Raw genomic sequence first — 27564 nt, forward strand, 5'->3', positions numbered from 1 at the left:
ACCCTGGGCAAAACTTTTCTTGGGGGCCCCCCCTTCCATACAGTTTCACTCTCCACCTGCTCGCAGACATACAATAAATAGCAGCTAGATTCAAAATCAGTTTACTAAATCAGATCAGGCAGTTATTGCAATTGATTTCCAGAGATTACAGTGTATCATTACCGCTCACTGACTGGTTGCTAGAGGTTACAGAACACATTGCAGCTCACTGGTTAGTTGCTAGAGGTTACAGTACATGCTTGTTGATTGGTTGCTAGAGATTGCTGTGGACATGACCTCAGGGGGGCATGATATACATATTAATGCCGCCGGCCGCTTCTATTTACATATGAATGCCGGTAATTCACATGTAAACACAGAGTCTGCAGGTGAGTCATCTGTACACAACAATAGGGCAGAGCTGGGCAGCATTAGTAGCAGCAATTCACACTGAGATATTGGGACACAGCAAAGGACTAAAACCTCAAGGGGCAAGGAAATTTAAACCAGGATAGTTGGCAAGTATGAAGCAGCTGCTTTAAGCCCCACAACAATGACAGGTCCCAGGGCAGGTGCCCCTTTTGCCCTGCCTTAAAAATGGTCCTGCCAACGCATCTGCTAAACAGCAGTGTGTTTTTGCTGTGGGTGCGGAAAGACATGCAATTTACATACATTCCCACACCCACACAGATATGAAAATAGCCTTACACAGAATTGCCAATTCTTCTAAACATTTTCAATATATACTGACAATATGACTGCAGTTAGCCCACCCCTTTAAAGAAAGGGGACTGGGTGCCCATTTTTTCGATCTGTTGGCTCTGGTAACTTGGCTGGCCATGGGCATAGGATATGTGCTGCATTATAGGTTGATTCATATTTCTAGATGAAAACCTGAGATCCTTTTTGGCCAAAAGTTTTCGATATACAAACTTCACAAATCCTGGAGATTCACTGTGAACCCATGCTAGAGCACCGAACCAGAACTCCATTCCTAAACTGAACTAGAAATTGTGTCTATTGTGCAATGTCAATGTAAAATATCATGAAGGATTACAATTAGATAAAGCATACTTTGCAGGTTCTATATTTGCAAATTTATATTTCTGAGTGCATTATTCTCAACTTCTTTCCACAGAAGTGGAAAAATGAATTCATTTCATGGGACCCATATTTGAATTGCGGGATCAAGGAAATGTACATAAAATGTGATTTATGGCAGCCAGACCTCTATATCTATGAAATGTAAGTTTAACAATGTAACCGTATTTTACTAGTTTCTGATGAGAATAAACATTTGTTTTTTTCTTATTAAGATGCACTAACAAATGAGGAATTGTAGAGTAACAGGGGCAGAGGAAAACAGTTTGAAGTAATGAAGCTACAGCTATTTCAGATCTTGAAGGATAACTAAAGTAAAAAAAAAAAAAATTTTATAACTTGCCACTGTGCAGTTGGTTTTGCACAGAGTGGCCCTGAACCTCCTCTTCTGGGTTCCCTCAGGGGCGCTCTTGGCTCCTCCTCTTCTAGAGTGCCCCGTTGGAGAGCCTCTTTCCCCTCAGGGAACTCGTGAGGGCGCACTCCCATGTCCTGCTGCTGCATCCATTGACACAGACCGCGGGACTCGGCCATGCCCCTTGCTTAACTGGATCCGATTGACAGCAGCAGGAGCCAATGGCTGCACTGCTATAAATCTATCCAATTAGGACACGAGACACCAGCTGGAGCTGGTGTGCTCGTCCCAGTCGTTGGAAAGACTGGGTTCAAGTAAGTAAAAGGGGGGCTCTGGGGGGCAGCTGCATCACAGGAGGTTTTGACCTTAATGCATAGAATGCATTAAGGTGAAAAATCTTGAGGGTTTACAGCCCCTTGAGTTTTGAAACAATGTAGCTGTAAGGTTACAATTTAATATTCATTCTGAGGTAGTTAAAGGAAATCTGTTTTGAAAAAATATAGAGAATTAGCTTTTTCATATCTTTCCTGTAATGTTAGTTGCCTGGCTGTTATGCTGATACAGAAACATCAATAATTTTAGAGTCCTTGACTTTGAAAAAGCATACCGATCAGGAGCTCTGAATTCCCTCTGACATTAAGTGAGGATTTTTGTTCCAAGCCACTGTAGAGCTAGCCATATGAGAGCCACTAGAATTTTCCTTTTTCCCAGTAATTGTCCTGCAGCCAAACACACGGCCACAGTCACTCTTATGCCGTGTACACACGATCGGACTTTCCGGCAGACTTGGTTCAGTGGACCGGAATCCGTCGGACAATTCGATCGTATGTGGGCTCCAGCTGACTTTTTTTCCCCCAAAAGTCAGACGGACCTAGAAATAAAACATGTTTCAAATCTATCCGACGGACTAAAAATCAGGAAAAACCATTTGTCTGTGTGCTAGTCCGATGGACCGAATACAACGCAAGGGCAGCTATTGGCTACTGGCTATTGAACTTCCTTGTTTAATCCCATTTACGTCATCACATTCAAAACAAACGGACTTTCGAACGGACTTAGTCCGGTCATGTGTCACCAAGTCAGTTCGTTCAGAAAGTCCGTCGGACCTCCACCGAAAGTCAGACGGAAGACTGTCGGACCTAGTCCGTCGAAAAATCCGGTCGTGTGTACGCGGCATTAGGCTCAATAAGCAGTCCAGGGGTGTTTGGTGTAACTGGATAGGCTTAGAGAATTGAGTGGGATACTCCAAAAAAAAAAAAAACTATGTACAAAGTGGGGAAAACAAACCTCCTTCTGCAGAACAATAAGCAACGTCCTTGTAAAAGCAGTTTGTAGACTTGGCTTTGTAGTAGTAGTAACGAGGAATGGCCGAAGAGTTCGCCCGGCGGTCGTTTCGCAGCGAATTTCGGCTGTTCGCGGTCCGCACGTTCGGCGGACTATTGGCGCCGTTTGCCTGGCGGACTTCCGTGTTTTTACTGTGTAAAAGAACTTTGACCTGATGACACATCCATCATGGGGTACAGGACAGCCAATTGAGACATTACAGCACATGGACACTTGGACGTTCCCCCTAACTTATAAATACACCCGATCCGGTGGCCATTTTACATTCATTCTTCTGTCACTATAGGGAGAGGTTGCTGTGTGGAGCAGGGAGAGATAAATCGCTAGCTATTTGGTACACAAAAGTTCTTTTCAGGACTGGTATAGGTGTTAGGTGTATATAGGTTTGCTGTGCTACTGATTGTTGCAGCAGCCTGAGTGTCTTTTGTCAGTTTAGAGAAAGGGACGGTGTGTGCTGCTGTAGGGACAGCCAGATTAGTCATCATCATTAGCTGTTACTATCAGGTCCACAAAAGTGCTATTCCAGTAACCAGTTAGGCCGCGTACACACGGGCGGACTGTTCGCTCAACTTTGTCCGCTGAACAGTGTTTCAGCGGACAGTCCGCTCGTGTGTGGGGCTTCAGCGGACAGTTTCAGCGGACAGTTTGACGAACAAAGTTTTTCGGAAATTCCGAAAAACTGTCCGCTGAAACTTGGTTTGAGCGGACAGTCCGCCCGTGTGTAGGCCACTTTCGAAATGAGCAAACTGTTCCCGCTCGGAGGAAAGTCTGCTCATTTGGAGCGCGTGTGCAGGTAGGCGGGGCCCGCGAGGGAGACGTCGCGGGCCCCGCCGCCTGGTATGGACTTAAAGGGGAACCCCAACGCCGAAAAAAATCGGCGTGGGGGTTCCCCCAAAGTCCACAACAGACCCTTGTCCGAGCACGCTACCAGGCCGGCCAGGAAAGGGGGGCGAGCGAGCGCGCCCCCCCTCCCTAGCCGTACCAGGCCGCGTGCCCTCAACATGGGGGGTGCCTTGGGGAAGGGGGGGCCGCGCGACACCGCCCCATTGTCACTATATAAGTGGCCGCACAGCGCGGCTCTGGCAATCCGGCCGGAGAGAGCGACGTGTCAACATCTCCTGGAGAAGAAGAAGAAGAACAAGAAGAAGAACGGAAGGCGACCGGAAGGCGACAGCGGCGACAGAAGACCGGGCCACCGCCTGTAAAAGAGCTATAAGAAGGCGCGGTGGCCCGGCAGAAGAACCGAAGAGGGGGACAAGACCCCCGAAGTCGGGAGAAGAGGCCAGCGGCGGCGAGGAAGAAAGCCGGACTCCTCTGCTAGTAAAAGAGCTACAAGAAGATAGCGGAGGAGTCCGGCGAGAAGACCCCCGAAGACGGAAGACCCCCGGAGCTGTGCAATAAAATATTTTATCTCGTGTGTTGTGTTTTTTTTTTTGGGTAATTTTATTTTACAGGTGAATGGGTAGGGGTACATTGTACCCCATACTCATTCACATAGGGTGGGGGGCCGGTATCCGGGGGCCCCCTTATTAAAGGGGGCTCCCGGATTCCGATAAGCCCCCCGCCCGCAGACCCCGACAACCAACGGCCAGGGTTGTCGGGAAGAGGCCCTTGTCCTCATCAACATGGGGACAAGGTGCTTTGGGGTGGGGGGGGCCGCGCGGCCCCCCCTTCCCCAAGGCACCCCCCATGTTGAGGGCACGCGGCCTGGTACGGCTAGGGAGGGGGGGCGCGCTCGCTCGCCCCCCTTTCCTGGCCGGCCGGGTAGCATGCTCGGACAAGGGTCTGTTGTGGACTTTGGGGGAACCCCCACGCCGATTTTTTTCGGCGTTGGGTTCCCCTTTAAGTCCATACCAGGCGGCGGGGCCCGCGACGTCTCCCTCGCGGGCCCCGCCTACCTGCACATGCGCTCCAAATGAGCGGACTGTTGCCTCGAGTGTGGGCGAGTCCGTTCATTTCAAAAGTTGCGCGGACTTAGTACGACGAACAAAGTTTGCCGTATTTGTCCGCTCAAAAAGTGCCGTGTGTGGGCGTGTTCGTTCATTCAAAAGTTTGAGCGGACTGTTTGACGAACTTAGTTTCGGCAGACAGTCCCCGCGTGTGTACGCCGCCTTATTGTTCCAGCAGCCTCTGTTTTGCCAGTTTATATAGGGACAGGCAGGAAGCAGTGTGCCAGGCAGTGAGGGTCAGTTTAAACAGTAGCTGTTACTATTAGTTCCACAAAGGTTCTTTTCAGGACTGGTATCAGAGGTATGGTAATAGGCTTGTACACGTATAATATTCTTTCTTCCAAATATAAAAAGAATATTATACTTGACTGCTGCCCTTCTGCTGCAGTCTGCTAATCATTCACAACTCACTTGTTCCACAAAGCTCTTTATCAGGACTGGTAACTTGGTCTGTCTAGGGTGCTATAGTACATAGGGTTGAGTGAGGTACAGTCTGCTATTCTATACGGACTGGTATCGGTCCACAATACATAGGGTTGAGGTGCACTACTGCTGACCGCTGCCCTATACTGCAGCAGTCCTTCATCGGTATAGGGACTGACGTACAGTCTGCTAATCACTCACACACAACCTACTTGGTCCACAAAAGTCCTTATAAGGACTGGTAACTTGGTCTGTCTAGGGTGCTACAGTACATAGGGTTGAGTGAGGTACAGTCTGCTATTCTATAAGGACTGGTATCGGTCCACAATACATAGGGTTGAGGTGCACTACTGCTGACCGCTGCCCTATACTGCAGCAGTCCTTAATCGGTATAGGGACTGACGTACAGTCTGCTAATCACTCACACACAACCTACTTGGTCCACAAAAGTCCTTATAAGGACTGGTAACTTGGTCTGTCTAGAGTGCTACAGTACATAGGGTTGAGTGAGGTACAGTCTGCTATTCTATAAGGACTGGTATCGGTCCACAATACATAGGGTTGAGGTGCACTACTGCTGACCGCTGCCCTATACTGCAGCAGTCCTTCATCGGTATAGGGACTGACGTACAGTCTGCTAATCACTCACACACAACCTACTTGGTCCACAAAAGTCCTTATAAGGACTGGTAACTTGGTCTGTCTAGAGTGCTACAGTACATAGGGTTGAGTGAGGTACAGTCTGCTATTCTATAAGGACTGGTATCGGTCCACAATACATAGGGTTGAGGTGCACTACTGCTGACCGCTGCCCTATACTGCAGCAGTCCTTCATTGGTATAGGGACTGAGAGCTTTGTCACAGGGTCATTTAAAAAATGACAGGCAGAGGAAGAGGCAGGCCCTTCCGCAGGGGTGGTAGGGGTAGGGCAGGGGCAACAGGCTTGAGCCAAAGTGGGAAGTTGCAGAAGGTGCGTTCAATTACTTTAAAGGACGCACCAGACTTGGTTGAATGGCTCGCTCAGCCTTACTCTTCTACACCCTCCTCATCCTCTCGATCTGCACCCTCTTCTTCACTCTCTGCTATGTGCACCCCCAAAGACACTACCACCAACACCACCACCACCACATACCTTCCGCTTGAGTCACAGGAATTATTTTCCGATCCATATCAAGAGGACATTTCTGATGCACAGCCACTCTTGGTATTGGATCAGGAAGAGGAGGTAGCAACAACCGCTACTCAGCAGTTTGACGACAGTACCCAGATCAGCCCAAGGAGGAGGTTGGTCCCCGGTGTTGCTGCCTACTCCGATATCTCTACTTATAGCGGTAGGGAAGGTGACGTTGATGATGACGTGTCTAGTGATGTCACGTGGGTGCCCACAAGAGAGGAAGAGGAGGGGAGTTCAGAGGGAGATATGGACCAGCAGATAGGGAGGAGAAGCAGGAATAACTTACATTGCACAGGAGGGACAAAGCAGACTGCAAATGTATCAGGAGCGAGTCATCGACCATGTACGGTCACATCTCGCGCTCCCAGGACACCGGCACATGGCTCCGCAGTGTGGGCTTTTTTTAACGTGTCCGCTGCTAACAATAGCGTTGCCATCTGCAATCTTTGCAGTCAACGCATTAGTCGCGGTAAGCCCAACACTCACCTAGGGACGACCGCCTTAAGAAGGCACATGGGCAGCCATCACCGAGCCGAGTGGGAGCAACGGAACACACAAAGCCACACTGCAGGCTCTCACCGTCCAGCCTCGTCTTCTACTTCTCCTCTCTCCTCACAATTGTCCTCCACTCCACCTTCCATCACACTAAGCTCACGTTTTTCTGCAAAAAGGCAGGCTTCCGTGGGCCTAATGTTCGAGCGTAAAAAAATGATGACGCCGGATAACCCTCTTGCCCAACGGTTGACGGCTGGCTTGTCAGAACTCATAGCCCGCCAACTACTGCCATATAAACTGGTGGACTCGGAGGCCTTTCGCAAATTTGTGGTCATTGGAACACCACAATGGAAGGTCCCAGGAAGGAAGTATTTCTCAGAGAAGGGCATCCCAGAGCTATATGGCCATGTTCAGCGGCAAGTGAATGTATCTCTGGCACACAGTGTCGGTGCCAAGATACATCTGACCACAGACACGTGGTCTAGCAAACACAGGCAGGGAAGGTATATCACTTTTACTGCCCACTGGGTGAACCTTCTGACGGCCGTCAAGCATGTAACCCATGGCAAAAACTATTAACCAACAATACTGCGCAAAACGAGCAGAAGAAAAAAAGGTTGATTGTAAACAAAGAAAAAATGTGATAAGCTATAGGCTGCTGACACGCTAAAATTAGGGATCTTTTAGCTAAGAAAACATGTCAAAGGTAAAGTGTAAGCGCTCAACTTATGTGTTTTTAGTAGTCATACATATTCCTGTGTCTCAAAGTACATGTAAAGTGATCCCAAAATAAAGGGAAAAATATTACAGTTTAGTAACAAAGAAAATGACTATAAAATGAATATATATATGTGAAAACCACAAAATAGAAACTATGTGGATAAAACTTATCCCAGTGAAAAAGAAGCCAAACAATGACTATAATTATATACAAACATTGCTGATAATAAATATTAAAAGTCCATAAACAGGCGTGTAGTCCATATGGGAATGTGCAAAGTATCAATCCAAACGTGTTGTGCTGACAACCAAGGTTCAGTGATGTTAAACAGGAGGAGATATTGTTTCACCCTGTGTCGGTCCCACCACCTTATAAGGTACAGGCTTACCGGAACTGGATGACCCTAGCAGACATACGTCTCAGGGGTCAATCAAAGCTTATGGTCCTAGCCAAGGATTGGATGTATCAATCGTGCCGTATACGATCACCACAAACGACTAGATGTAATCACAGTTCTTCATATGTATATGTAAATCCGACAACAACTCAGGCATGGAAGATGAAGAAACAAAGCCAACATGGCATAATAACGTTTTTAAAAAAGACCTTTAATAAAAAATGTTCTAAAACTCACATTTCCAGAGTAGATAATAAAGCATGTCAGAGAGACGAAGGTGGCAGTAGCGGAGTTCTCCCGACGCGTTTCGACCTACAGGTCATCATCTGGGGTGAGCTCCTGCTACCTTCATGCTGCCTTATATAGGTACTTGTACAATAAACCAATGCATTTACCCCAAGTGTCATAATCAAGCCCACTTCCGGTTTTCAAAATGGCGGACGGGCGTGCGTTCCACGCCTCTGTTATGCGTTCCACCCATATAACCAATCTGTTTAAGCCTAAAGGTCATAATTAGATATGGTAATCAGTCAACTTCCGGTTATGGCGGAAATGGCGGTGTGGCGTGCGTTCCACGCCTCAACAGGCATGCGTTCCACCCATTCACAGTGAATTGTGATAAAGAAAAGGAAGAAAGAGTACTTATTTAATAAAGTGATATGGCCACTAACAGGAAAGTAGGGCCATCCCCTTATTTATGCATCCGTTTATTCAGACTGGGATAGGAGGGCATGGGAGTATGTTAAACTTCCGGTTTTCGTGTTGGGATTTATAATGAGTTTAACATACTCCCATGCCCTCCTATCCCAGTCTGAATAAACGGATGCATATATAAAGGGATGGCCCTACTTTCCTGTTAGTGGCCATATCACTCTATTAAATAAGTACTCTTTCTTCCTTTTCTTTATCACAATTCACTGTGAATGGGTGGAACGCATGCCTGTTGAGGCGTGGAACGCACGCCACACCGCCATTTCCGCCATAACCGGAAGTTGACTGATTACCATATCTAATTATGACCTTTAGGCTTAAACAGATTGGTTATATGGGTGGAACGCATAACAACAGAGGCGTGGAACGCACGCCCGTCCGCCATTTTGAAAACCGGAAGTGGGCTTGATTATGACACTTGGGGTAAATGCATTGGTTTATTGTACAAGTACCTATATAAGGCAGCATGACAGTAGCAGGAGCTCACCCCAGATGATGACCTGTAGGTCGAAACGCGTCGGGAGAACTCCGCTACTGCCACCTTCGTCTCTCTGACATGCTTTATTATCTACTCTGGAAATGTGAGTTTTAGAACATTTTTTATTAAAGGTCTTTTTTAAAAACGTTATTATGCCATGTTGGCTTTGTTTCTTCATCTTCCATGCCTGAGTTGTTGTCGGATTTACATATACATATGAAGAACTGTGATTACATCTAGTCGTTTGTGGTGATCGTATACGGCACGATTGATACATCCAATCCTTGGCTAGGACCATAAGCTTTGATTGACCCCTGAGACGTATGTCTGCTAGGGTCATCCAGTTCCGGTAAGCCTGTACCTTATAAGGTGGTGGGACCGACACAGGGTGAAACAATATCTCCTCCTGTTTAACATCACTGAACCTTGGTTGTCAGCACAACACGTTTGGATTGATACTTTGCACATTCCCATATGGACTACACGCCTGTTTATGGACTTTTAATATTTATTATCAGCAATGTTTGTATATAATTATAGTCATTGTTTGGCTTCTTTTTCACTGGGATAAGTTTTATCCACATAGTTTCTATTTTGTGGTTTTCACATATATATATTCATTTTATAGTCATTTTCTTTGTTACTAAACTGTAATATTTTTCCCTTTATTTTGGGATCACTTTACATGTACTTTGAGACACAGGAATATGTATGACTACTAAAAACACATAAGTTGAGCGCTTACACTTTACCTTTGACATGTAACCCATGGCACCCATGTAGATTTGGTTTTACCGCCACGGATTGCATGCAGGCCTGACTCTTCTTCTCCTCCTCCTCCTACTCCATCCTCCTCCCTCTCCACCTCAGCTGACTTCTCCTTTTCCGCTGCTAGCGTCTCTTCCGCTGCACCGCCCAAGCTCCCCAGAACCTATTCCACATGCCAGGTGAGACGTTGCCATGCCGTGCTGCATCTGTTGTGCCTGGAAGCCAAGAGCCACACTGGCCCGCCACTCTTTTCAGCTTTGCGTTCACAGGCAGATCAGTGGCTAACACCGCTCAATTTGACAGTTGGCAAAGTGGTGTGTGACAACGGTGCCAATTTGCTTAGCGCATTGAAACAGGGCAAAATCACGCACATGCCATGCATGGCACGCGTCTTAAACTTGGTCATGCAGCGATTCGTTGTCAAATACCCTGGGGTCCAGGACATCTTGCGGCAGGCAAGGAAAATCTCGGCCCATTTCAGAAGACCTTACACGGCCATGGCTCGCCTTGCTGACATTCAGCGGCGACACAATCTGCCGGTCAGACGTCTTATTTGCTATTGCTCGACGCGATGGAACTCAACCTTCTATATGCTTGATAGGCTGCTCCAGCAGAAACGTGCAGTTAATGTCTACCTGTATGAACTCTGCGGCAGAACCGGTTCTGGGGAGCTGGGGATTTTTTCACCGCGTCAGTGGCTGCTCATGCGTGACGCATGCAGACTTCTGCGGCCATTTGAGGAGATCACCAAAGTGGTCAGTCGCAGCCATGGCGCCATCAGTGACATGGTACCTTATGCCTTCTTTATGGAGTGTGCATTGCGTTGTGTCATTGATCAAGCTGTGGAGGAGCAGGAGCGGGAAGATGAGGAAGTCGCAATGCTGGATGAATTCCCAGGGGGGGCTACTCTATCTGAGACAAGTGAACAACAGGAGTCTGAAGAGGAGTCAGAGGAGGATGGTGCCGGGGCGGATGAGGAGGAGCAAGAAAAGCATGCTTTAAACCTTTCTGGGATCCCTGTTGTGCGTGGATGGGGAGAGGAGAATGAAGAGGACGACATTATCCTGGATGATGAGCAGGAGCCAGGCCACCACACCGCTTCCAGTTTAGTGCAAATGGGGGCCTTCATGCTCCAGTGTTTTAATAGGGACCCCGTATAAAAAGCATAAGGGTCAAGGACCAGTACTGGGTGGCAACGTACTTAGACCCCCGGTACAAACACAAAATGGCGGAAATGTTACCGCCGTCGCAGAGGGCTGTCAGAATGCAGCACTTCCAGGCCTTGCTTCGAGAAATGCTGCATTCTGCTTTTGCGTGCGCTGGCAGAGGAGCAATTCCCACTCCCAGAGAAGGAGTTGCGGGTACCAATCCAACAGCGCCTGCAAGAAGAGGCCGGTTTGAAGATGTGTTGGTGACTTCGGATATGAGGTCATTCTTTCAGCCGACCCATCGACAGGTGTCATCCGGATCCAGCATCAGGGAACGCCTAGACCGTCAGGTGTCCGACTACATCGGGTTAATGGCCGATGTGGACGCTCTGAGGAGTGATGAACCCCTGGATTACTGGGTGGGCAGGCTTGACCTCTGGCCAGAGCTTGCCCAATTTGCAATGGAACTGTTGGCTTGCCCCTCATCCAGTGTCCTGTCCGAAAGGACGTTCAGCGAAGCAGGGGGGATCGTGACCAATAAGCGTACTCGCCTAGCTCACGACAGTGTTAACTACCTCACATTTCTAAAAATGAATGAGGCATGGATCTCGGAGGAATTCAACACATGTGACCAGTAGACCATGTATATGTCTATAAACAATTTTTTTTATCAAGCACACAGACCTTCTTTCTTCATTTGGCTCACTTCCTTGTCCAAAAAAAGCACACCGTACTATATGCCCGTACCCTCCTCTTTGAAGAGGTTGAGCGGTGTCATATTTCTACTGGGGTTGCTTATTATGAGGGGCTCCCACCATCCCTGTGCTGTGCTGACATCCTCCTGGGGCTGTACCTCTGCTGTGCATATTATGAGGGGCTCCCACCATCCCTGTGCTGTGCTGACTTCCTCCTGGGGCTGTACCTCTGCTGTGCATATTTTGAGGTGCTCCCACCATCCCTGTGCTATGCTCATTATGAGGGGCTCCCACCATCCCTGTGCTGTGCTAACTTCCTCCTGGGGCTGTACCTCTGCTGTGCATATTTTGAGGTGCTCCCACCATCCCTGTGCTATGCTCATTATGAGGGGCTCCCACCATCCCTGTGCTGTGCTAACTTCCTCCTGGGGCTGTACCTCTGCTGTGCATATTATGAGGGGCTCCCACCATCCCTGTGCTATGCTCATTATGAGGGGCTCCCGCCATCCCTGTGCTATGCTGACTTCCTCCTGGGGCTGCTTATTATGAGGGGCTCCCACCATCCCTGTGCTGTGCTGACTTCCTCCTGGGGCTGTACCTCTGCTGTGCATATTATGAGGGGCTCCCACCATCCCTGTTCTATGCTCATTATGAGGGGCTCCCACCATCCCTGTGCTATGCTCATTATGAGGGGCTCCCACCATCCCTGTGCTATGCTGACTTCCTCCTGGGGCTGCTTACGGTGCTGGTGTCAGTGCTGTATATCACGGTGCTGGTGTGAGTGCTTTATGTCACGCTGCTGATGTCAATGCTCTCTATCACGGTGCTGTTGTCAGATGACTCTATCGCGGTGCAGGTGTCATTGCTGTATGTCCCGCTGCTGATGTCAGTGCTCTGTATCACGGTGCTGCTGTCAGATGACTCTATCACGGTGCAGGTGTCATTGCTGTATGTCACGCTGCTGGTGATCATCTCCTGCATCCTCTTCTTTGCCTACCCTGACCTTCCCTCTCCTCCATTGCCTTCATGCGCTCCACAGTCCTGAATTGTCACAACAATTTCCCATATAAAAAAAGAATGCTTGTAGTTGTCGATCCCAGATTCACCTCATATATGTGTTATGTCATTGGCCATGTGGTGGGACTATGTTTGCACAGCTAATAATTATTTGTGGCTGCAAATTTGACCTATAGGTTTGCGAAGTTCGCCTCCCATTGAAGTCAATGGGGCCCGCCGCAAACGTTTCGGTTCGCGAACTATCGGCCGCGTTCGCGGTCCGCGTTCGCAAAACGTCCCGTCCATCACTAGTAGTAACTAAAGGCAAGGAAGTCTCTTTGTTTTGAGCCATAAGAGAAGAGTCTCTTCACAAAGAATTAGACTGAGCTCTTCAGGACACCAGTTGATGTCCCCTTTACACACGCACACACAGCTGACTTTCTCGCACCAGAGGGGTGGCAGCTAGACATGTGCAGAACGGAAATGTTTTTCATTTCGGATAGATTAGTTGTGTTACTAATTTTGTTTCGTTATGGAATTCATTCAGCTTGGTTCTTGAATTTGTTTAGTTTCGTTAAAATTGATTTTATTTATACATTTCAACTTTTCAGAATGATTAGAATTCAGATTGGTCAAAAAACATCGACTGACCCAAATTCTGTGTGAAAAAAAAGCTGGTTGTTAAGCAGTGGGCCAAGAAGCCAGCTGCCCGTGTCCTTAACAACTATGAGTCATCATTTGTCAGTAGACTTCCCCACTGACAGTAGAATGTAAAGAAAACAATAGAAAGATTTTTAAAAAGCGGTGTAGGGTCTTCCCCAAAATCCATACCAGACCCTTATCCGAGCATGTAGCCCGGCAGGTCAGGAAAGGCAGGGGGTAGCGCCCCCTCCTGAACCATACCAGGCCACATGTTCTCAACATGGGGGGTGGGTGCTCAAAGCACCTTGTTCCCATGTTGATAGGGACAAGGGCCCCTTTCCGACAACCCTGGGCTGTTGTTGTTGGGGTCTGCGGGCAGGGGGCTTATCGGAATCTGGAAGCCCCTTTAACAAGGGGGCCCCCAGATCCTGCCCCCCCTATGTGAGTGGGTATCGGGTACATCGTACTCCTACCCATTCACCAAAAAATGTCAAAGCAATAACCACAAGAAACTGTTTTTGACAAGTCCTTTATTAAGAAAAAAAAATGGTGTCCCTTGATGTAAATTCATCATCAATAACGATGTTCGCCAGACTCGGAAAAAAAAATGCTCTCGCCTCCTGGGAGGCCTCCTGCCAATTGCCCATTCTGCTCTTTGAAAGTTCTTATGAAGGCAAGGGGCAGGGCCACTCGGCTACATCACTCAATGGCACGGCCCCCTTCTGACATCAAGTGTATTTGTATTCGGACCAAAACAAATTGAACATGTTTATTGGCAGCACCTTACAGTCTCTAACATCTCTCACAGCAGCCTGTACTCACAAAATGTCCTTGGAAAGTTGGTTGCCTCCTTCCAACATCCATGCGACAATTTTCTTCCTGTGATACCAGACTAGATCTTCACACAACAGCTTCAGTCAGCTTCACTCAACCTCAGCAGAGGCCTCAGCATCTCACAAGCACACGCCAAGATAACCTAAGGGGGCAAGCAGCCTCCCGTAGGCTGGGTTCCTCTCCTAGAGGAAAAGACTTGGAAGCTATGTGTCTCAAATTATTTATACAGACTTCCAGCAGCCACCTGGGTAACTCTCCCAGGGATTGGCCAGGGCTGTATAAATATTCAAATAATGCTGCGCTAGTGATAATAAATGTATTCAACCATTAGTGTATCAATTCTCCTGTGCAAATATGTGTGCCAACATAATAACATGTGAATAAACAATAATATTATACATTCATGTGTATTTCTTCTTGTAATAGTATAAATTCCATGCTTGAGTGCAGTCAAATATTTAATTAATGAAAATCTCAGAAAAAAAGTTGTAACTTGTTGAATTTTCACAAATTTTTGAAAATCTGTGCTTTGTATCTATTCACCTCAGTGCAACCCTATAAGAAATGCGCTCACCTCACAAAGTGTGATCTCACAATTACATTTGGTCAAATAAAGCTTTTTAGTCACCCCGGACTAACAGATCATGCTTTCCTCCTCATTGCTCCATTGATGTGCCTCCATAATGACTCAATATATATGAGAGAAAAAGAGCTCCAAATAGTGCTTATATCTTTTTAAACAATATTACATTTCTAAAAAAATGTGCATACAACTCACATTTAAAAGGTGCTCTAGTGCACCAACTGTATACAGCATATATCACATTAAACCATGATGCTGCAGCTTCTTCGTGCCTCTCCGTGAGAGATGCAAAAGCATCTTGCTAAACCAATCTGCTCCTCCCCTACGCGTTACATCAAGGGGTCTCGTGACTCATCAGGGGGTTGGATACATTTATTATCACAGGCACAGCATTATTTGTTTTGAGTTTATTTGCCGCATTTATATTGGGAGTGTGTTACTTGCTGCTTGCATATATTACTCAGATTGTTTTTTAGTTGCTTGCAAGACTACATATTACAGGCAGTCCCGAGTTACGAACACAATAAGGACTGTAGGTTTGTTCGTAAGTGGAATTTGTTCGTAAGTCAGAACACTGCATTTGTAAGTGTAACTTCCGCCTGTGCATGGATGTGGGATGTCCCGGGCGCTTGTTATGTTATCTGGGGCTCGCAGATCATGTACTACTGCAGTGCGGGATGTGTCCGGAGGTATCTAGGACCAGCGTGGAGCACAAGTGGCCGGCATTTGAGGCCGTTCGTAAGTAGGAATCGTTCATAACTCGGGTGTTGGTAACTCAGGGACTGCCTGTATATGTATAAATATTATGCCCATTTGCTTTGCTCCACATCTATGTGAGGTCAGATTAGTCATAGCTCCCAACTGTCCCTGATTTGGAGTAATGTCCCTCTGTCCTTCATTCCACCTCATTTGTCCCTCATTTTGGTCTAATCTATATAGTTGTATATAAAATGCACTTTTTATCTTTCAAAAAGTGTTTACTAGTGCTAAACCTTTCATCCAATTTCTATATTGTTGCATTTGTACATTTTAAAAGCCTATATAAAGGAATAGTATTGGTAAAAAGAAGTCCTTGTGGATTTAGTTAACCTCTTTTTTTGGGCTAATTCTCTTTTAAGGGGTTGTGGCAGGGTGCGTGTCTTATGCCTACATACATTTGTTAGTAGGTGTCCCTCATTCCCATCTCAAATTGTTGGGAAGTATGAGGTTAATTACTAGCATTATTATAAATTCAACAATAACAGTCTTTTATATTTTAATAGCTAGCTACAGGATCAAATGTTTGTCACTAGACCCTTTACCATCTAAAGAAATATCTCTCTGCAAGAAAAATCTATTTCCTGACAGACTCTATGGCAGCCTACGTATGGGTTAATCCCGCCTCTCCTACCTCATAGGACCCCACTCCCATAAATCTTTGCTTCTAGTCAGAGACCACGTTCCTTTTTTGTCCTCCTCCTAGGACCAAGGTGTTTTACTTTATGAAGTTTGGATCCAGGCCGGCTGGTTTGTGCACGAATTTCAGGATGGCGGTTTTTTTTCTGGAAGCCCAAGTTCCCAGCTATTAGCAGGGTGGGCACGGGCGATTTTATTGCGATGCCATGAAGAGCTTACTAACCAGCCATTGGCTGGCAAGCGGCAATTTGGCGTCCTTGCTATTAGCAGGAAGCCCCCCCATTTATGATGTCCCGGGTGCACTAATGAGTACTTCAAGCTCCCAGTACCAGGTCGGATCATTTGTTGTGCGGTGACTGGTAATGTATACACATTTTATCTCTATGGCAGCAGTTTTTGTGTGTTTTGTACCGTTTTCTGTCTGGTGGTCTTCCTGGTCATGGCGCTGGGACGCTCCTGCGTTCCAACTCGCTGCTTCCTGCTTCGATCTGCGCAGCTGCTGAGTCTCGATTGAGATCGAGGCTTGGTTTGCACAGGCGCGGTCGGGGCAAGATGGCGGGGGCCGCGCATGCGCGCGGGCGTTGTACGGCGGGGTCAGTCTCAGCGCAAGTATGCTGTTGGCGCGATGACGTCATCACTCGGTGGCAGATTGAAATAGCTGTCAGAGACAGCTATTTGATTGGGATGCTTTTGAGCTCAGGCTGTTGATCCCGGTGTCTGCTTCTCTGTTTTCTCAAGGTAGGTCTCCTTTTTCCTATGGTCAGTTGTGTCTACCCTGTATGTACTCTGCAAGCACTGTGTTTTGTTTTACTACTTAGCTGTTTGAGTCTGCCGCTATGGAAGTATCGCCGCCCCCTTGTGGCCAACCCTTATGCCGCAGGTAGGAATTAATCTTTTTCCTTTCATTCTGCCTGTATTGCTTGGGTTAGGATCAGGATGACTGTTTTTGCATGTTCTCTTTCCAGCCCTTCTAGGTCTGAACCTCAGTTGTCAGCGCATAAAGATTCGGACCAGTCTAGGTCACAACATCGCCATTCCACGTCAAGTTCTAGACATATTAGGTCACCGTCCAGACACCGTAAAGAAAGGTCTGAGTCTGGTCGCCATTCCCACCGCCATGCCAGAGAAAAGAGCCTGCTGGGGATTTAATGCTCAGGTCCCAGAGGGTAAATCCCTCTGCGAGCTATGTTACGAAAGAGCCATGAAGGAAAGAGGAGCTGGGGACCAGCAAGTGGAAGCTCTGGTCAGGAGAGTAGTTCAGGAGTCACTGAATAAAGCAGATTCTGATCAACCGTTTATCCCTCCCTCTGGTACGGCTCTAGCCACTGAAATTTCGGATACAGAGGTTCCTGGTCCCTCTCCTCATAGTCCCTCATTTACCGGTTCTTCTGACAGTGAGACTAAAGGTTTGAAACCTGGTGCCGGTTTTGATTTTTCCTTAGTTCCGCAGTTGGTCAGAGCGGTTAAGGAGACATTGAGATGGGAAGATCCTGTAGAAGCTCCCTCTAAACAGAGGAAATACTTTAAACATCTCAAGAAGGAGCGCCCAAACTTCCCCTTCTTGGGTGAACTTGGCGAAATTATCATGGACGAATGGAGTAAAGTTGAGAGGAAAAACTCCTTGATTTCAAAAATGTACCCATTCAAGAGTAATGAGGTGAAACATCTGGAGTCGGCCTTTCTCATTGATGCAGCCTTGATGAGGCTAGGGAGACATGTTACACTCCCTCTGGAAGATACTGTGTCCTTCAGGGATGGCCTAGAAAGAAAGATTGATACGGACTTGAAACGTATTTATATAACAGCAGGTATGGCTTGTAAACCAGCCTTAGCCCTGGCAGCGTTGTCAGAAGCTATGGAGGCCTGGACGGATGAGGTTGGTGCAGCCCTGGACAGTATGTCTGAAGATTTGGTCAGGAGATCACCAATACATGAGCTGAGACTTGCTTCGGTTTTCCTGGGGGAGGCGTCCCTTGATATTATTTGCCTAGTAGCACGTGTGATGCTTTCCTCCGTTATGGCCAAGCGTGCCTTGAGGCTTCGTCCCTGGGTTGCTGATCCTGCCTCCAAACAGGCGTGGTGCAGAATTCTCTTTGAGGGATCTTCCCTTTTTGGGAACAAATTGGATTCAGCCATTGCACGTGCTACAGGTGGTAAGTCGGGGTTCTTACCCCAGGATCGCCGTCTCCTGGGCCAGAGAAGATCTCAACATAGGCTGGTTCCAGAACGCGCTAGCGATGCCCGTCGCTACAGACCTGGTCGCAAATTTAGAAAAAACTGGAGGAGAAATAAGCCCTCTGGCCAGAAGTCCTCAAAGTCAGCTACATCTGGGGGACGGGAGCCTTCCAAGTCTTTTTGATATAGAGCCTGTCCAGGCGGAGCGGGTTGGGGCCCGGTTACTCCTTTTCCAGCATGTCTGGGCAGCCTCAGTCAAAGACTATTGGACAATCAAAACAGTGTCAGCGGGCCATTCCTGGGTCTTCAGCAGCCCGCCCATACACCGGTTTGTTCCGACAGTTCTGCCACACTCAGAAGAAAAGAGACAAATTCTCCTGTCTTATACATAATCCCTGTTGGCCCAAGGGGCCGCCATTCGGGTTCCAACCGAGGAAAGGTTCAAAGGGATTTACTCTCCCCTTTTCATGGTCCTCAAAAAGAACGGTTCCTGGAGGCCGGTCAACAATTTGACACACCTGAACACATTTATAAAGAAAGAAAGGTTCAAGATGGAGACATTGCTAACAATACGCCAGACGATCCAACCAGGCGACTGGCTTATTTCCATAGACCTGAAAGATGCTTACTTTCATGTTCCTATCGCAAGGGAGTTTCAGAAGTATCTCCGTTTTGCAGTGGGTCAAACACACCTTCAGTTTACATGTCTCCCATTCGGGCTTACAACATCGCCTCAAGTGTTTTCCAAGCTCTTACTGGCTATCGTGGCTCTAATCCGAGTCAAAGGGATTTGATTGCACCATTACTTGGACGATCTGCTCTTACTCTCTCAAAACAAAGACCATCTCTTGTCACATCGAGATCAGGTCATTTCTACCCTGACGGAATTCGGGTGGCTATTGAACAGGGAGAAAAGTCATCTAATCCCAACTCAGTCCTTAACGTTTCTTGGAGCCCGATTCAACACAGTAAAGAGTACAATCTCCTTACCTCTAGAGAAGATTCCGGTGATTCGCGACAGAATCTATCTCGCATTGTCATCTCCCCTTCTCAGGGCCTCACAGTGTCTGATGATAATAGGTACCATGGTGGCCACAGCTCCAATGGTGAAATGGGCGCAATGGAAAATGCGACCCTTTCAGAAGGGCTTTCTCCAACAGTGGGATCCGGGCTCCCGAGACCATCTAGTTCGGATAACCCCGTCAATGAGGGAGAGTCTCCCCTGGTGGTTACAGCAGAAGAACCTTCTGAATTGCCATTCAATAGCCCCAGTCTCCTGGGTAACAGTGACAATGGACGCCAGCAGCAGAGGTTGGGGTGCTCTCTGTCTGTCGGAAGTAGCCCAAGGCATGTGGGATTTCCCATCCCAGAAAGTAGTCTCAAATGTGTTGGAACTCCGGGCCGCCTTCCGTGCTTTACAGGCCTTTCTCCACCTGACATCAGGATCCTCAGTCCTAAGGATGGACAATACGACGGCTGTTTCTTACATCAAAAGACAAGGGGGCACCCACAGTCTTTCCTTGCTGAGGGAAGTAAGGCCAATCATGTCTTGGGCCCAGTCGAATCTGTTGAATCTAACGGTGGTCTATCTTCCGGGAATTCAAAATGTCCAGGCGGATTTTCTATCAAGGTTTTCCCTGGACAACAATGAATGGTCTCTCCACATCGAGGTGTTCAACTGGATTCTGTCTCTGGGAATTCTACCGGAGGTGGACCTGTTTGCCTCCCCGTGCAATTTCAAGCTGGAGAAGTATTACATGAGGTGTCGTTGTCCCCAGGCCTTCGGAGTGGATGCATTGACGGACCAGTGGAGGTTCCACAAGGCTTATGCTTTTCCCCCGGTTCCGGTCATTCTCCGCTTTCTGTCCAGGCTCAGGTGGGAAGAAGTCGAAGTAGTAGTGGTTGTTCCGTACTGGCCCAACAGGCCATGGTTCCCTCTCTTGTTACAGTTAAGCTACCAGGATCCGGTTCCTCTCCCTCTCAGACCGGACCTCTTGTCACAGTGAACAACCTATCACTCTTGCCCATCTCAGCTCCATCTGATGGCCTGGTTTTTTAAAGGGAAAGGCTGGAAGCATTAGGCTGTCCTGACACAGCCATTTCTACTCTACTAAATGCCAGAAGACCAGGTACCAACAAAGTTTATCAGAGGATTTTAGTCAAAATTTGCAGACTATGTGTCTACATTCAACGGCTCATGTAGAGACCCGAAGATAAGGGATGTTATTGGTTTTCTACAAACAGGTCTAGACTTGTCCCTATCTGTAAGTTCTTTGCGGGATCAGGTCTCTGCGATCTCTGCATTTTCAGGAGTCTCATGGGCCAAGCATCCTCTCACTAGGCAGTTCTTCAAAGGGGCAAGAAGATTCAGACCTCAGAGAAAGCCGAGGTTTCCAAAATGGGATCTTCCGTTTGTTTTGGACTTTATCTCAGAAATGCATATGGAACAAGCATCTATTAAGGATCTCTCTCTTAAAACTGCTTTTCTAGTGGCCATAACATCGGCCAAAAGGGTCTCTGAGATTAGTTCTCTAGGCTGCAAGGAGCCATTTCTCACCTTTTTCCCAGATCGGGCAGTCTTGATTCCGATGTTAGGATCAAATCTGAAAGTAACAACTGTTTTTCACGAAAATCAGGAAATTGTCCTTCCAATTTTCCAGGCAGATGAAGACTCCAATATTCATCCTCTAGATGTTGGGGAAGTCTTAAAGCAATACCTAGAAGCCACAGCTTCTTTCCGGAATTCTGACCACTTATTCATCTACTTTTATGGGAAGAATAGAGGTTTACGTGCTTCTTCAAGAACTATAGCATCTTGGATTGTCCAAGCCATCCAAAGGGCGTATAAGGCTAAGGGTCTGGCTCCCCCAGAAGCGGTTACTGCTCATTCTACCAGGAGCGTTTCTACATCGTGGGCAGCTTCCCGCCATGTTTCCCCGGAAGTGATCTGTAAAGCGGCCTCATGGTCGTCGATTAATACTTTTATGACACACTATTGTGTAGAACCGGCTTCCTTGTCTTCAGTTAATTTTGGTTTGAATGTCTTATCTGTTGACAGTGCCAATTAAACCTTCTTTTCTTTAACCAGCAATTGCCCACCCGGGTGTGTATGGCTAGTCATTTCCCATACGTAGGCTGCCATGGAGTCTGTCAGGAAAACGGAAAATTTATATCAAATATTTACCGTAATTTTCCTTTCCTGACGGACTCCATGGCAGCAGGAGTTCCCTCCCATTTGCTGGAGTAGGCTAAGTTACGGAACGTGGTCTCTGACTAGAAGCAAAGATTTATGGGAGTGGGGTCCTATGAGGTAGGAGAGGCGGGATTAACCCATACGTAGGCTGCCATGGAGTCCATCAGGAAAGGAAAATTACGGTAAGTATTTGATATAAATTTTCAGTTTTTGATGATTTCTGGAGCAGAATGGATTCAGTTATACAGCAGGCATAGTAAAAGTAAAGAAGATCAGTGTCACAGATTGTGAGAAGAGCTGGTAGATCAAAGCAAATATGCCTTGCAAGAGAGTATAAAACACTCAAAGTCAATGCACTCAGTTTGGATTGAAGCTAAGCTACCCCCAATAAGCTGGATATTGGGAGTAAGTCCCCTCAAACTTGGAGAGCACATACAAAGCCCATTAAGTTAATATGCAAGATCTCAGGGTGGCAAGGCAAGAGTGCTTAACAGTAATGCTGCGTACACACGATCGCACATTCCGACAACAAAATCCATGGGATTTTTTCTGTTGGCTCAAACTTGTCTTGCATACACACGGTCACACAATGTTGTCAGAAATTCCGAACATCAAGAACGCTGTGACGTACAACGAGCAGAGAAAATTGAAGTTCAATAGCCAGTGCGGCTCTTCTGCTTGATTCCGAGCATGCGTGGAACTTTGTGCGTCGGAATTTTGTACACACGATCGGAATTTCCCACAACGGATTTTGTTGTCGGAAAATTTAAGATCCAGTTCTCAAATTTTGTTGGAAATTCAGAGGGAAAATGTCCGATGGAGCCTACACACAAAATGTAAAGACCTGCTCTCAAACATTTGTTGGCGGATATTCCGACAGCAAATGTTCGATGGAGCATACACACGGTCGGACTTTCTGACAACAAGCTCCCATCAAACATTTGCCATCGGAAAATCCGACCATGTGTACGCGGCATTAGTCACAATAATGTTCAAAAAGGTTATAATTTGTCTAGTTGTCTACAACATTCTTTGCTATGTGACAAAACGGGACCCAAAAGCTAAAATGACTAAATATGACATTTTTAGCAAATTGTTAATGCCAAACCAATATTTTCTATGGGTTATTTTAAACCAGACTAAAAACAATTATTCCTTCAGCTACTGCAGTAACAGGGTTCTAGTACACATTTTAAAGGGTAACTCCGCTTCTATGGGAGAAAATCTAGTAAATAAAAAAAATATAGCATATACAATTGCTGCACAAGCCACATTGTAATTTTAAAGTGGTTGTAAACCCTTACAAACCACTTTGACCTACAGGTAAGCCTAGATTAAGGCTTACTTGTAGGTCCAAGAAATATCTCCCAAACCTTTACGGTTTAGGAGATATTTGCCCGAAGACGGCGGCGCGCAGGCGCACTGAGCGTGGCATCCTCGATGACGAAGATGCCGCGCGTCTCGGCTCCCGTGCGCATGCGCGGGAGTGACGTCATCGCGGCTTCGCCGACAACGGTGACAGTGGCGGAGCTGCGAGACCCCACCGAGAAGATGGATGCGCCGGACTACAGGGGACAGCGGTGACTTCGCTGGCTCCTGTGTCAGGTAAGTGACACATAATGGGCTACTATGCGATGCATAGTAGTCCATTATGCTTTGCCTTTGCAGGGAATGAAAGAGGAAGTAAACTCATCAGGGTTTACTTCCTCTTTAAAGAGATTGTAAAAAAAAAAGAACCCTGTAGGACAAAAGCATAATGAGCCACTTTGCATCGCATAATAGCTCATTATGAAATACCTACTTTAGAACGAAGCTGTTGCAGCGGCGACCGCACACCGATGAGATGGCTGGCATTTTCACCGGAGTTTCTTCTGGGTTCGCGGGCTCCGGCACTGTGATTGGCTGTAGCCGCGATTATATCACGCCTGCGCATGCGCGTGATAGCTGCTGTTCACGGCACGGGTCTCAGCACCTGTGGCCGTTACTTCATAGCACATGCGCCAATGATGTCACTGGCTGTATTTAATGTAAATATCTCCTAAACGGTACACATTTAGGAGATATTTTCACTACCTATGGGTAAGCCTTATTATAGTTTTACCTATAGGTAAATGTCTGCAGAGGAAATGTACTTCCTCTTTAATGTTATTAAAAGTTGCCTCTACTGTTCAAAAAGCAGCAAATGTAATTTTCTATAAAACTCAATATTATATGGCAATCTGGAAGTGTTCTTTACACAACAACTCTGCAACACAAATCTCCTTTTTGGATGAGATACTCCCTAAGGGTAAATTACTTCTAAAAGGATTAGGACACTGCAAATTTTCTCAGCAAAACCCTGAATTGCATTAGCTGATTATAATGAATTAGTGACTCCCATTCAGAATCACTTTGCAAACCACATGATCTAAAAAAGAGCTATTCCTTCCAAGCGAAAACAGGTGGGAACGTGCAACAAAGTGTGTTAAAACCCTTGCAATGTTACTCTTTAAGCAACACATTGTGATTTAAGTTAGAGATGTATGATTCTAAGGCTTTACAATATAACATGTATTTATACAGGATTGACTATGATGATAAATCTCAAAAAAATCCATTCTACATTATCACTCATGATGGAAATATAACCGATTCTAGAAGCTTACTGACTGTTGCTGCTTGTAAATTAGATATTTTCAATTTTCCCTTCGACACACAAGTCTGTAAAATTTCATTTGGCTCTTATATTTATAACGGTATGTATGTGTTTAAAATTATTCTTTATCTATTAAAAGCTTATCTCCACCTACATCACCTTCCCTTGAGTGAGGGTTGACTCCTACCTTGTCTACTGCCATACATCTCACATTGACTTCAAACTTGTAAAGTATGCTAATGTTATTTATTCACTCTTCTGGATTACTTGTATTGAATAACTAGTGTAATGTAATAAAATTGCTGAAATCTTATGTATCTCCCTATATCTCACTATGTTCACCTGTGGCACCTTTAATGTTGGAGAGTTGCTTAACCAGAGTCACTGGAGTTGTTTTACTAAAGGCAAATAGACTGTTTACTTTGCAAAGGAAGTTGCACTTTGCAAGGACATTTTCAAATTTTTACAAGGAAAAAAAGCTTACTAAATGCGGTGAAGCTCTACTGATTTTTTTTTTATCATCCAATCATGTGCAAGTAAAATTGCATTTTTTTTTTTTTTTTTTTTTTTTTTAATTGTTCCATGACTAGGTATTCTTTGCAAACTGAAACGTCATCATATTTTATAAGGTTTGGGGGAAAATTTCTTTGCAAAGTGAACAGCCCATTTGCCTTTGGTAAATCAACCCCACTGTGTTCCACAGTATGGACTCACCTTCACAAGGAATGGAATCAGTTTTGGATCCAGCTATTCCCACCTACATATTAGGAACTACATAACTGTATCTAAGAAGATTTTTCTCACTTGGAGAGATTTCCTTACTACCTGTATTCCTCATTAACCTCCCTGGCGGTATGATTATTTCTGATTTTGCTGAAAGCGGTACAATTATTTTGCATGGAAATTTTGGCGTTTTATATTGTAGGCCTGCAATTCTTAGGAATAACTCTATTAAATCTGTTCAAACAAGAGTCTAGCAGACATCCCGGGTATGATAAAGTTTCTAAGATAATAAATAGCTATAAATAATGATAACAAATAATAAGAAAAATTATTCAATAATGTAATCAAACCAAAAACACTGACATTTGCTCATTTGCAGAATTGTCGCTGTCATTAGATTAGACATTGGTGTTTGATGACGGATCTCCCCACAAATCGCTATCGCTCAATTCTGCAATTGATTCTAATTCGCTGTTTTGACATAAAGGGACACTTTTTGGTTGCTATGGACAATCACCAAATTCCAGGCAGAAAAAAAACAGTATTTATAATATATTTATAATATAAAAGTGCATGCAGGGCACTGGACAGACCACTAAGGACAAAGGGGATGTGTTTTGTTTTTTTATACAGTCTGAAAGATTACAGTACTGTATGCGCATTGTGTGTTTTTACTTTTTTGAATTTGGTGCCCATCTCCGATCCCGTGCGTTATAACGTTGCAGGGAATGGAGCTCGGCGGCACTCGGGCACTGTGTGAATCGAGCAGAGGACAGCTCGCACACACAGCGTGGAGGACATCGCTGGATCCAGGGGACAAGGTAAGTAAGTCTCCCTGTATCCTGCAATGCGATCCCGAGTCTGGCTCGGGGTTACCGCTCGTGGTACTGAAATTCCACCCCGAGCCAGACTCAGGAATACCGCCAGGGAGGTTAAAACATGGATTAAAGCACTTGTCGAAACTTGAATTTTGACACTTTCACATTTAACCGCTTTCAGACCAGACCATTTTGCAGGCCAATGACCAGACCACTTTTTGTGATTCGGCACTGCTCGCTTTAACTGACAATTAACTGACAAATTGACGTCCTTTTTTTCCCACAAATAGAGCTTTCTTTTGGTGGTATTTGATCAGCCCTGCGGTTTTTATTTTTTGCTCTATAAACAAAAAAAGAGCGACAATTTTGAAAAAAATATTATTTTTTACTTTTTGCTATGATAAATATCCCCCAAAAATATATAAAAAACATTTTTTTTCTCAGTTTAGGCCGAAACGTATTCTTCTACATATTTTTGGTAAAAAAAATGACAATAAGCGATTATTGATTGGTTTGCGCAAAATTTATAGCGTTTACAAAATAGGGGATAGTTTTATGGCATTTTTATTAATAATTTTTTTTTCTAGTAATGGCGGTGATCAGCGATTTTAATTGTGACTGCAACATTATGGCAGACACATCAGACATTTTTAAAACCTTTTTGGGACCATTGTCATTTATACAGCAATCAGTGCTCTATAAATGCAGTGATTCCTGTGTAAATGACACTGCCAGTGAAGGGGTTAACCAGGTGGTGGCAATGTGGGGGTTAAGTGTTCCTAGGGGTGTGTTACTAACTGTGGGGGGGCTGGGCTGTGTGCTAGTGAACACTGATCTCTGCTCCAATCACAGGAAGCAGAGATCAGTGTCACTTGTTGCTAGGCAGAACGGAGAGATGCTGTTTACAATGGCATCTCCCTGTTCTCCTTCCCCGTGAGACGATCGCGGGTATCCCCGCAGTGATCGAGTCTGCGGGACCCACGACCAGACTCATGGGGGTCCCGATCGGCAAGCTGTGGCGCGCAGGTGATGGCAGGGCGGCAAATTCAACTGGACGTACCTGTATGCCAGTTTGCCTGCTCGTGCCATTCTGCCGGCGTACATCGTCGTGCGTCGGTCAGGAACTGGTTAATCAAAAACATTGACAAGAGTGTTAACTATTAGTTTTTATATTAAAAGAACAAGTGTGCTTACCCCTAAAATAAGATAAGGTCAATAATAAATGTCACAAGAACAATATGATAAATAATATACAATCCTTGCCCCAAAATAATATATATAAAAAAATCTGTGCAACACAATCATAAAGAAACAAAGTGCAAAGGATTAGGTACAAGTACAAGTGTACTTTTTTTGGAAAAAATATACTTTTTTAAATTAAAAAATAAGACAACAGTAAAGTTAGCCCACTTTTTTTTTCATATTGTGAAAGATAATGTTACGCAGAGTAAATTGATACCCAACAGGTCACGCTTCAAAATTGCGCCCACTTGTTGAATAGCGAGAAACTTTTACCCTTAAAAATCTCCATAGGCGACATTTAAAAAATTCTACAGGTTGCATGTTTTGAGTTAGAGGAGGATTAGGGCTAGAATTATTGCTCTTGCTTACCAATCGCAGCGATGCCTCACATGTGTGGTTTGAACACTGTTTTCATATGCGGAAACTAGTCATGTATGCGTTCGCTTCTGCGCACGAGATCGTTGGGACGGGGAGCTTTTAAAAAAAAAAAATTCTTATTTATTTTACCTTTTATTTTTACACTGTTTAAAAAACAATTGTCACTGCAGTGGGTGGTCTGTAAATGGTTAAACAGCGTATTTTGCATCCACTCC

At 45.7% G+C, this 27564-nt stretch overlaps 1 protein-coding gene across 3 annotated transcripts in view; it reads left to right on the forward strand.

The window, feature by feature from the left end:
• LOC143930892 (5-hydroxytryptamine receptor 3A-like) overlaps positions 1-27564 on the forward strand; it is an 88921-nt gene that overhangs the window by 25596 nt on the left and 35761 nt on the right. For all 3 annotated transcript variants that reach the window (XM_077455568.1, XM_077455585.1, XM_077455576.1), the window contains exons 4-5: positions 1118-1224; positions 24116-24288. In XM_077455568.1, coding sequence (XP_077311694.1) covers positions 1118-1224; positions 24116-24288 — 280 coding nt within the window. The remainder of the gene's footprint in view (positions 1-1117; positions 1225-24115; positions 24289-27564) is intronic.

This window comes from Lithobates pipiens, unplaced genomic scaffold, assembly GCF_037356315.1.
Source record: "Lithobates pipiens isolate NorthernLeopardFrog02 unplaced genomic scaffold, aLitPip1_a1.2 Scaffold_10, whole genome shotgun sequence".
Taxonomy (NCBI): domain Eukaryota; kingdom Metazoa; phylum Chordata; class Amphibia; order Anura; family Ranidae; genus Lithobates; species Lithobates pipiens.